This window comes from Motacilla alba, chromosome 1 (assembly GCF_015832195.1).
Source record: "Motacilla alba alba isolate MOTALB_02 chromosome 1, Motacilla_alba_V1.0_pri, whole genome shotgun sequence".
In the NCBI taxonomy this organism is placed as follows: domain Eukaryota; kingdom Metazoa; phylum Chordata; class Aves; order Passeriformes; family Motacillidae; genus Motacilla; species Motacilla alba.
This window is the reverse complement of record NC_052016.1, coordinates 109,398,394-109,410,438: the sequence shown is the minus strand read 5'-3', so window position 1 is coordinate 109,410,438 and position 12,045 is coordinate 109,398,394. Positions and strand designations below refer to the sequence as shown.

General features: G+C 38.7%; 1 protein-coding gene across 7 annotated transcripts in view; it reads left to right on the top strand.

The window, feature by feature from the left end:
• SH3KBP1 (SH3 domain containing kinase binding protein 1) overlaps positions 1-12,045 on the top strand; it is a 213,236-nt gene that overhangs the window by 26,400 nt on the left and 174,791 nt on the right. The window contains exon 1 of one of the 7 annotated variants that reach the window (XM_038142211.1): positions 1,383-2,029. The exons of the other annotated variants lie outside the window; for them this stretch is intronic. Coding sequence (XP_037998139.1) covers positions 2,009-2,029 — 21 coding nt within the window. The 5' untranslated portion in view covers positions 1,383-2,008. Of the gene's footprint in view, positions 1-1,382; positions 2,030-12,045 lie in introns of those variants that run through there. 7 annotated transcript variants of the gene reach the window in all.

Below are 12,045 nucleotides of genomic sequence, written 5' to 3'. Positions count from 1 at the left end.
TGTGTTTAGACATATGGACGTAATGAAGTAATTTCACTTTGCTTTCATTGTGCTGCATATGTCGAGGTAACTGGGGGAAGTGGCTGGCTGTGAGTTTAGCCAGCCCATAGCAGGGGGTGTGGGGGTGGACAGGGAGCCTCAGGTGTTCCAGGGGGGTCAGCACACACCCTGATCCTTGCTCCTGTCATTGGCAAGAAGAAGGAGCAGCTCTATGTGTGTCAGGCAGCAAAAATGAGGAGCAAGACAGGGCCTCAATGAGATGAAAGGGCACGGTGGAGGACAATGAATAATCTGGTTTTTGCTTATCTCTGAAAATACACACTTTGAGCTAGGGGAAAGAAACTGTTTTGGGATTCATTGTGTATTGGTAATGTTTTTCTGCTTGAACTCTGGTGAAGTGAACTGTGGGACAAATGCAGACTTCCTCTAGGCTTTTTCCTGGCTGGTGTTTAAAATTTGCTGCTGATTTTAGGGGGTGTTTGATTCAGTGTTCTAAACAAATGCAGCCTATAAATGTCTGTTACGGGAATATAATAATCTAAAGATTTGTAAGCTGACACCATTAGTACCTAATTTTAAGGCCTCTTTTTTTTCCAAAATTTCTTCAAACTGTGACATCCTGTCACATAATTGAAATATAAATAGCTTCTTCTTAATAGAAAGTCCTAAAACAACAGTAAATGGTTTAGGTTTTGTCTTCTCATGAAATACCACTCCCTGCTCTTTCCTTCCTGCCTTTTTTATTTTTTTTATCAACATCTAGGGCTGTTTTCTAAACAAGTAAAAACCACCTTGTGCTCAAGCTGAGGATGAGGAAGAATTTAAAGTCAAAGTTTTTGTAGCCAAGCATTTTCTCTCTGTACTAGGTAAGATGGAGTAGAAGATACACACTTAGCTAAAGTAGAGTTAGTTTATTAATCTCTCAAGTGAAAACCTTTATTTTTCTTGTTTTCCTTGTGTACATCTCCTAGATGGAGAGCTATAGTCAAAACAGCAGTCCCATTAGAAAGCTTGTTGAGCATCATCACTCTGCCCAGTAAGATTATAAGTAGTTGTGAATTTCTCCTGATTATAGGAATTTTTTTAACAAGTGAATGCAGTGTTGGGCTCTCCTGCAGTCAGTTCATGACCCATTGACAAAGCGTGTGTCAACAAAGTAATTGAGAAGCAGGAAAAAAGGGATGCTACAGACAAGTAATGGACTTGAATGCTACTCCAAATTCCTATTTCTTATCAAATTGGTGCTTAGAGTAGTTGAGAAAGTTATTCAAAGGTTAAAAACTACAAATTAAATTCTTGAGATATTTTGCATTCTACCTTCAAGAGGTAGGAATAATTTCTTCTGCAGAAGAGCTTTTCCTCCCTTTTATTTTATTTTATTTTGAATTTTATTTTCATTGAATAAATTCACGATGATGTTCCAAATAAACTCTCGGGGTTTGCAAAAAATTGAATGTTTGGGCTGAAACGAAATCATGGAATCAACACTGTAAAGAGTACTGAATGGTTTCTGTCAACATTTCTGCACAGATTCTGGAAGTCAAGTTTGGAAGAAAAGAAGTAGAAATCAGAAATGGAAAAATTAGAGAAATGCAATATATTGGAATGTTTATGAAAAGACATTAATTTGAAGTGTCACTTAAGAAATAAATCCCCCATATTTTTTCAAGGGAATGTGAAATAGGTTGTGAATATGAAAAAGACTTCTGGAGTTGCCTCTAGTAAAAGCGTTTTTAAATTTCTTGGAATAGGTGCCAATTAGGAGACCATTGAAGAGGAGTTGTCTGAAGACAGATGTGAGACAGAAAGAGGAAAGGGGAGGTAGCAATGGTATACGTGAAGCACATACGCAGTTATTTTTTTTTCAAGGGACTTTCTCTACGAAGTTGTAGCAGAGGTGCTTCCTGTTCTTGAATCTTCAGAACAACTGCTTTGAATTTTTTGTGTATTTATACATATAGCGACGAAAAAGACGGATTCATATCCTTCTTAGGCTCTGAAATTCAATATGCAAGGCGTGACAGAAAAGGTATTTGAAATTTGTTTTCTGTTTCTTTTCTCATTGCCTAGTAGTCTGCGGCTATGGCCACTTGGAAGATTTTGAGGAAGAAGTTTGTTTAAATATGAGAAAAATCTTTGGTCTCTCTTCAAGATCTAACTTACCTCTGTAAACACTTGAAGATGCCTACTTTTGTTAGAGATAATAGTGCTGAATGTATCGTAAGAAATGTATGAAAGTGTATCTGGTTGTTGTCTTCTGTTTCCTTTCAATTTTTCAGGCTGAGAAATAGAAGTATGAATGGAGAATTATGTACTGTTCCTGATGTCTATTTTAATTCTCAGTTATGCAGCTGACAAAGAGGAGGTATCAGGTGTGATTGCAGTGCTATTCATTTATATGATATAAAGTTGGTTTTCTATGTCTTTCTTTGAAAACTTCAACTTGAAATCGATGCTCTGCAGCGTAAAACCGTGTTTGAAAGTGTGACGGCATCTGAGACAGACAGATTTTGCTGATGGCGGATGAAGATGTAGAAAGCAGGAAACTGGTGCAGAGCCATGCTTGCTGGCTTTAATTTTCAAAGTCAATTCTATGTGGGATTGAATAGTGTTATGCTGGTAAACTGAATCTGCTGCACATAACAACCTGAAAGCTTCTCTGTACTCCAGAGGACTTGCCAGTATTACTAGCAGAGTTGGAGAGGTAAATTTATCTTAAGCAGGAAGTGTAGTGTAGTTGTTTTTGGAATTCTGGTGTGTAGCTTTTGTTTTAGAATCAGTGAAACAGGGCAGGGATTTGTGTGACTGTACTGCTGCCTCGGGTCAGAAAGCAATCTGGATTTCTTGTTATGCAAGCAGAATACAATCTTTAAATAGTGCACGTTAGTTGTAGGATGTCAAAGATGTTCATGCTGAATCATGGTGGCGATCCTTATCTGTTGCTTTTATTTAATTTTCTTCTCTGCATTTGTTTGTTTTTATCACAACCAGCCAGAAGCTGTGGATGGATTGTGAGTGATTTCTTGATGAGACCCTTGTGCTTGTTATACACCCCTACCTATCTCTGTTCATGCTTTCATAAAACTTTTCATAAAACATGAGAAGGTCGTGTGCACATGCAGGGGCCCTTTGCAGCTGAATTTTGGCTCCTGGGCAGGAAAAGAGAATATTTCCCATGTCTGAGAACACTTTGGTTCTGCTTGGTAACTGCCAGGGCAGAGAGCTGACCAGCTCCTGCTGTCCTTCCCTGCTGCTTTGCCACGGCCTTTTGTAATCTCTGGCACCTCTGGGACTTCCTGCCTTTGCTCTGGGGTTTGTAGGTTCTTAGGGCCTTCACTGCTCTCCTCAGCAGTGTGAGTATTGTCAATTAACTGATGTCAGGGTCAGCTTTGCCTCAGTAGCCTCTTGTCATGAGTTCAGTCCCCATACAGGCCGTTCACTTAAGAGCTGGACTCGATCCTTATGGGTCTCTTCCAATAATATCCCATGATTCTGGGAAAGTTGTGGCATTAGCAGAGGCACTGAGGTTATATGCAGACTAGGGAAATTATTTCTGTTGGTACCTAAAAAGATAACTTGCTTTATGGGTCAGTGAATTGTTATGCTGGGGTACTTTCGATTTGGTTTTTTGGTGTTATTTTTTTTTCTTCCTTTTACACACTTGGCAGAAATTTGCAGCTCAATTAATAAGCTTTTTCTTTTGCTGTTTTTGGAAATCTTACTAGAATACTGTCTACATATTAGTTTTCAGGAATTGTTTTAGATCATGGGATCCTAACTGAGAGTCAAGAGTACTAACTTCTTATTCCAAGTTTTGGGTGTGGCCATTAAACTTGATATACTTACGGTGAAATGCAAGGAAATATAATCCTGTGAAAATGTGGTCTCTGAGGTTTTGTCCCCGTCAACAGCAATCAAGATTTTATGAGGAGAAAAGTAACATCACAGGCTGTAATTATTTATTATTGCTGTTGTTATTACTCTTACAACGGTGAAAGCAAAACTAGTAAAATAAAGTCTTTCCCCCTTTTCCAGCGACACGGATTGACCAAGATTGTCTTGCACCAGTCAATAATCTGTGGCTTGGCTGTGTTCACTCTTCTAAGGGAATTGAGCACAGAGCAGTGACAGGGGCTGTCCTGGGTGCCCAAGGCGTGATGACAAACGATGTCACACCTCAACCTGTTCATCTGCATTCAGAGGAGGTGAGGGAGCTCCAGTGAGGCAGCTGCCCTGGGTGTTTGGGCTGGAAGTGATCTGAAACTCCCTGGCAGTGAGGAAGGCTTTTCCCATTGCCGGTCTCGGGGAGCTGGTGCTGTTTCCAGCCGGATGGAAGCGTGCTCAGTGCAGTCAGCAGGATGGACACCGTATGTTTGTCATGGGAGCAAGCGTGGATTTGGCTGTCCTGTGGTGACCACTTTGCTGGCTATATTTTCATGGCAGGCTTTGAGGGGAGAGGTTACTCAGGGGAGTGTGGGGGTGTGGAAAAGAAGAAAAATTGTGGTGGTTTGGGTCTGTCAGCTGTTGGATGTTTTGTGGGAATTTTATGAAGCGTGTGAAAGTAAGAGTACGTGCAGCAGTCATGTAGTGAGCACACAGTGGTGTGAAGCTTCAGTGTTGAGGTGTTTACTCGTTGTTAGTGACTAGTACATTATATTACAAAAAGTAACCTTCTAAAAAGACAGTGGCTTCCTTGTAATTATATACTGATAGGACTGATAGAAATTCTGCCATGGATCCAGCTCCTCCCAAGGGGCAGTTGAGTTAAATGATCTTTGAGGTCCCTTCCATCCTCTAACCATTCTGTGATTTTATGAGATTCATGAATTTGAAAACAAAATTTATTGGTTTTCATTCTTTATGCAATGTAATTGCTGAGGTCTAAAACCATTCTTATTTAAACACACATTTTACTGCTTTACTGATAGAGTTAATGTAGGTAGCATCAACTAAAATATAAAGGAGCCTCAATTGTTTCCTCTTCTTGCTCAGGTTGGTTTTTGTAGTCTTAAGAAAACCTCAGTACAGCATTCCAGTTTAAAAAATGCTGCTGTTTAAATTGTAAATTACAAAAACTCTAATTTGGGCTAAAAGGAAAACACATACTATTTTTTCTTTATTTCCTTCCTGAAGCTCCAAGCCATGAGGAGAATCTGATAAGAGATTGAGACAAGAGCCCAACATGTCATCTAGAAGTCATCTTTTCAAATATATAATTTCTTTGGAGCTATAATATAATGATTCTTTAGGGTAGCTTCAATTTGTTCAGAACATAGTTATATATTATTATTTGAAGTGTGTCTTTTACAAAGAATTCAATATGGTTTTGGCAATAGCCTCTTAAAGTAGTCACAAAGATTTATAGAATTGGCAGGATTAGATGGCTCACAGCATTTCTCCAACATAGTCCTAAAAGCTTGTGAGGCAAAGAGAAGGTATAAAAAAAGTATAAACTTATATTGTGTCTTCCTTGAAATCAGTTTTCTTTTCTTTTTTTTTCCCCCCTCTGGCAACCTTACAAGCTCCGGATGTTTTTATTTTCTCTGTAGATTGTGTGTGGGTGGATATGTTAGTAATCCATGTATTTTGGTCTGATTCATTTTCACACTTGGCCTGGCAATTGTTTTCTGTTGGAGGAGGCTGCTGTGAGAAACTCTTCTCTGTAGGTAGAATCTGTAGAGGCTCTTAGCAGCATTTGCATACAAATGTCTTGCAAAACATACTTCTACGGTTTTGGATTTGAAGAGAGTACAGCTGTGTATCTGGTTTTTTGACAGGACCAAAAGCCTCATTAAAATTCTTAAAACACAAGCTCCTAGAAATTGAATTGCAGTTCAGTCTCACTGCTGTTTGAAGCTAACGTGAGAATACTTGTCAATACTTCCACCTTCTTTGCAGTTTAATTACAAAGCCCTCAGATGGATTCCCTCAAGTTTAGGAAATATTTTCTGATTATAATGGTTTTAATATTTGTTTGCAAAAAAGGGTGTAAGAGAAACAGTATTCTGAAAGCCTGTGGAATATCTACAGCATTTAATAATGGTGAAAGGTTGTGCTTCAGCCTTAGTCTGCCAAATAGTCCATTTACACAGCACAATACAGCCTGTATCCAGACTTCATCTACTGATTGTCTTTTAGTTTATATTACTTAAGAGTTAACAATAACAATAAGAAAGAATGAAGATGAGAGCAACAGGGACGCGTGGGGAAAAAAAGCTGTCAGAGATTGCTGCTATAACTGCTGCTGCCATGACTTAGTGATACTCTTTAGTTCTGATCAAACGCTGTGATTTATTAACAGTAAATATGAGTGTGTATGTGGGGTTGCTTTAGTGGTGTTGATTTTTAATGTATTAGGATTTTTGTTGTTGTATTTGAGTTGGGTTTACTTTTATGTACAGAAGTGCTGGTTTTTTTCTGAAGTATCATGTGTAGACCATGTAGCAGTTTTCATGTTTTTATAAAGTGCATATCAACTGGAATGACAAACTACTTGCACTATTTGCTGTTGGAAGTAGTATTTGACTAATTAGGTATCTGTATTCTGTTCCTGTAAGTGCTGCAATTTCCTCCTAGAATCTTTTGGGAACTGTTTGGGAAGCTGATGGTGAAGACAGTCTTTAAAGGGTCTGCCATTTCCTGCTGTCACCTAATTATGTACTGTACTAGAAATGCACTGGCACTGTTAGTGAAAAGTAAAATTATAATATGACAGAGTATATTAGAGCAGTTTAGGTTTATGAGCAGAACATGTTGTTCTCTTCAAAGCTGGAAAGAGCCGAGTGTGTATGAGCCTCTCAATCCTGATTTTTTTGGCTTTGTTACAGCCAAATAAAATATATCATTGTTTATATATAGGCACTCCAGTTATTCAGTTACCATGGAAAAAGTCAAAGGTGCAGGTAAACGACCATCATGAAATAGGATGGGTTATTTACTCACTCTGACTGCAGACTCCAGTGATGGATATTTAGCGCCAGTGGTCGTGACGGGAGGTGGTGAGGGATGGAAGGAAAACAAGTAGAGCATACATTTCAAAAAATAACATTGCTACTTCCCACCCAGGGAGAAGGAACAAGGCAAACCTTTCATTTTTACGGAAGGTGGTAATGACTTTTGCTTTTATGGAATTTTTTTTTTAATGGGAATATCGAGAGAAATAAATGCATCACAAGCCATTCAAGAATGTGCAAGGTGCTGAGTGTATGTATCTGGTGCTTCACAAACCCTTAATTCATCCATTTCCCACTTGGTGAGGACTCACTGCACCTTTTGAAAGATTGAGTCAGTACTTGTTCTTCCAGAGAGCCTGCATTTGCCTTCCCAGAAGCACTAGGCCAGTATTCTCAAAAGCCCTGATTAAGAGCACCGGTCCAACAGATACTGTCTCTAAAGCAGAAACTTTTTTCATAATTTTCATGACTGCTTCAGGATACAAGCTACTGCCATTATTTTGGCTGGTTCCTTACAACCAGCTTAGCTAAGCCTTGGTTTCCATTTTAAACATGCTTTGGTGTGTCAGGCTGCCTGATTTATCTGTCAGTATTTACCTATTAATCGATAACACAAACCGAGTGAAAATCTCTTTTAATACTTTTGCCTGAAAATTATTCTCTTCCTAATTGGAGCCAAGAGCATTACATCATTCAGCTTTGCTTTTGCCAACTTGTTTATCAGCTTTCTGATTGCTTGAAGGATCTTTTCATTTTTGTTCCCTCACCCCACGTTTCCTAATCATGGTGCCCTAGGACCTTGCCACCAGGTGAGCAGACTGCCTGTCCTAGTGCACAGTGCTGTCATGTTGTCTGCATGGCACTACAAGACATGGCTCTTACACTGTCATCAGCCATTGCCAAATCACTGGCCCAATGAATGCCTAATAATTAGAGGTAGAAGGAAGTAAAATGCAAATCTTCATGTTTCCTTTATGTTTCCCCAATGTCCCATGGCTCAATTTTATTGTACTATCAAAATGTAATCTGTTCCTCTTTTAAAAATCCCTCTAAGTTGACCTGAATTATTCTCCTTCCAGAATTGGAGAAATATGGATGGAAAATGCCTATAATTCAGAGCTACCACATTATCTATCTTGAATAAAAATTAGCTGAAATTCACCCACCAAAAATCTGCATGCAAAAAATTCAACAATTTTTTTAAATTCTCCTCTTTTGTTTTAGAGGAGTCTGATTCTAAAATTTAGTTGAATAGTTGCTATATAATTTGTGTCATGAAATAAACCACTTATAAGTAAAACTACCTGAAATGTAGTGTTGTGTAGGTATAGAAGGACATATGCTCAGGATTTTACTTCTGTTCCCACACAATTTATGAATTTTGTGACCTTCAGTTGATTTGTAATGCTATGTGGTGTACTTACTGTATTTACCTTTCTTTGACTCTCTGACTCTGACTGTCCTTTCAAACTGAGAGAATGTGAAGGCCTGCAGCTGTGAATTGAGTTCACAGATTACAGAATCACAGAATATTCCAAGCTGGAAGGGACCCACAAAGATCATGAAGTCCAACTCTGAAGTGAATGGCCCATATGGGGATTGGACCCACAACCTTGGCATTATTAGCTCTCACGAACAGATTGTCACAGCTAATGATAGTTAATTCAAAAGCAAAACCTGGTTTATTACTGATGTTTTGTAAAAGTACAGAATGCTGAAGTTAAAGTAAAATCCTGGAAGGAATTAGGATTTGAGTTATCACACTGTGCGATATCACCAGATTTTTCCCTGCAGAAGAAAAAAATATGTGCTTTGAAACCTTTGAGTGGTTCACTGAAGTTGATAGAATGACAAGGAGGACACAACAGTGCTTGTGGGACTGAGCACTGCAGTTCATGATTCTTAATTGCTCTGTGGTTCTGCACAGAAAACTTTCTAATTTCTGTATTGTTAGCCCACATGTTTTTACTAGGTTGTTTGAACTTCTGCAGCCTGTCAATGTGAAAATTTTTTAGAGACTAGTCAAACTGGTGGACATCAGAGGAAAATGTTGAGTAAGAGGAGGGAGAAGAATGACTCATTAAACTGTAAAATAAAAGCTCTTTCTCAATCTGTAATTCCTTTCCAGGTGTTTTCAGAAGTCCATATATATATATATATATATGTATGTGTGTGTGTGTGTGTGTGTGTGTGTGTGTGTGTGTCTCCATGCAGTAGGCATGCATGATGTATGTGTGTTGTGTGCAGAAATAAACACTGGGTCTAAAACCACAACATACAAGTTTGGGCATAGGATTTTTTTTCCCAAGGGAGTTTTATTATACAAAATAAAGAAAGAAAATTTATCCTCTGGTATCCATTAATTCAATATTTTTTACTCCACTAAGCAGTTGTATAAGGATGGGGGTTTTTTTCTATATGAGAGTTTGCACAAGGAAATAGCATGTGTTGCTTGCTCTTCTGAACCCTGGTGACACTTGCAGTGACACTGTAATATTGACCCCATTTCCTTTTGCTGGGATTTTTACCATTGCATTGTTTCCTTAGTGAACATTCAGATATTTAGAAAAGGGTAGTTTTCGTTTGGTCTCTTTAGGCTGAGTTTACAGTACTCCCAGTTAGTTTTCTTTCAGGGTCACGTGTTTCCATTAGAAGCTGTGCTTCTCTTCCCACTTTCCCACCCCACAGCTTCTGTGTAGGTTTTATTTTCTCATGAAGCTGAAACTGGGCATGCAAGTTCCAGGGCTGAAGAACTCCTTCAGGGCTTCCTTGCTGATGCCTGGAGTTACCTGTAATGCGTTGGTAACCTGCCTCTCCAATCTCTATACCATGCCCTTCTGCTGTCAGATTGCAGCTCCATGACACTGAGCACTGTAAATAATGAGAGACAATACTAATTGCAGCTGTGTTAGAGACAGGTTTTTATTTGAAGACTGTTGTATTAGTGGAGGCTTTCTTTTTTTTTTTGAGCCTGTCTGTACTAAAATGAGATTCTCGAGTCCTACCAGTGAAGAATGTATCTGGAAGGACAGACAGGGAGATGGGATTTGAGTTTTGACAACCAGCAGCACCAGCATTTGCTAATGAGTGCTAACAGATGTGTTTGTTTTCTACTGATGTTTTCAGACATTCATAAAGTGAAAACAGGATTTACAGGGAGAGGCTAAATTACTATCTCTTACTAGATTGCGTTGTTGGAAAAATTGACTTGGCTCCCACACTCAGTATCCCCTCATCAGATCTGGCAACAAGCAATGAAATGAAAGATAAATACTGACTACAGGCAATTGTTTTTAGTTAAAGCCAATTAATATTAGCTGGTGAGACTGCTTGAGAGAAAAGGGAAGTTTGCATCACTGAAGCATGATGTGGAGTAGCAGGGGGAGAGGTGAACTTGAAATGGCATTTTTGATATTATGTTGCCATTATAGTGATGCTATCATTTTATTGAACTTCATCTCAAAGTAGTAAGATTTTGCATCCCTGCTGCTGTTAGGGAAATGCATGTAACCAGGACTTGTGAAAAGATGTCACATGTCATGACTTGGTGACAATACAGAGTGATTAACTACAAGTGCTTTTCTAAGTGTGCAAAAAAATTACACCAACATAATTTTCTGGCAAGGATCCTTTGGTAGCACTAACAGAGGTCCTTGATTTTTTTTTTTTTGGTGTTAACAGTGGCTACTTGAAATATTCTTTTTGGTTTTGGTTTTTTTTTTTTTTTTTTTCTGAATGGGTATGCCTTTCAATTAGGAGCAAAAAGCATAAGATAAGACAAAAACCAAATTGTTCTTTGTGAACATTATGGATGAGCAGCCTCATTTGTGATAGGAACTTGCGCCTCCTACTCTGGTGCTCTTTCATGGTTATAAGGGTGCTAGTGTGAAATATTGCCAGGGAGCTTTTGCTATGCAGCAACTCTACAGCAAAGTTCTGCTCCAGGGCCATCCAGGAAAACCCTGCACAGCAAGCAAACAGGCTGCACCAGTGGAAGCTCAATCAGCCAAACCAGTTCTGCTGCTTTAAGTCAGTGGCAGGGGCTCCTGCTGGTTCAATTGCTAATCCCCTCCTAGTCTTCCTGCTTCAGCTATGATGGCAGAAGTTTGCAAATTTTAGGAAATTCCACTTTGGTTGTTTAACACATATAGCACATTTTGTTGCATTGTAGTATTTTCCTTTTTTTTTTCCCCTTCTCCTCTTGTATCTTTCTTTTTCCTCCTCTCTAAGGAATTTACAACTGTGCCTCTTAGTTATACGTACCTGCTCTTGGATACAGTCATTAACCACCTGCCTCTCTTGGAAAAGAAGGTTAAGGTTTGAATTCTGTGACTGGAAGAGAGTAGTTAATATTCAGATTTTATTCTCATGTGAAAGGGTTAGAATGAATAATGACAGCTGTGGAAGCTGTGCAAGATACTTGGACAGCATTTAATATCCAAATAAGAACTGCTTTTTCATAAAACATTAGCATTAACTTCTGGTTTTGAATTCAACAGTTAGCAGATGAGACAACTGGAGAGGAGTGATTGAACAGCTTCTCTAGCATTTTTTTAAGTGAAAAGGATACCTGCAGGCTATCAGGAAAAGCTTCTTTAAGATGAACATATAGTAAGCAAACTTCAATGTACAGATCATTACAGGAAATGCAGCTAAGGCACCAAATTACATTGTTTGAAATGTTAATGAAGCATTTTTGTGCACTTCAGAAACCATAGCTATGCTAGCACAAAACCAAAGTCGTGTTCAGTGGTTGTTGCCTTGCAAGCTCCTCTCTGCTGGGTGCACAACCTTGTGTGCAGAGAGAAGAGCTGTACAGCTTGTACTGTGTTAGACTGCTTCCATGCGAGTGGTAACGATGGTGTGGCTAAGCAAAGCTTGAAGATGCACAAGTTTGATCAGGAAATAAAAAGAATAAATAGGAAAAACATTGAAAAATGGGCACAGGACAAACCATGTAAATTCAGGCATCTCTGAAAAAGCAGTGGTCTAATAGCTCCCCACAGGCAAGTTGGATGCTTTATTTATATAACATATGGTCATTTTTAAAAATTGTATCTGCCAGGTTGTATATATTTTCTAAAAATTACAT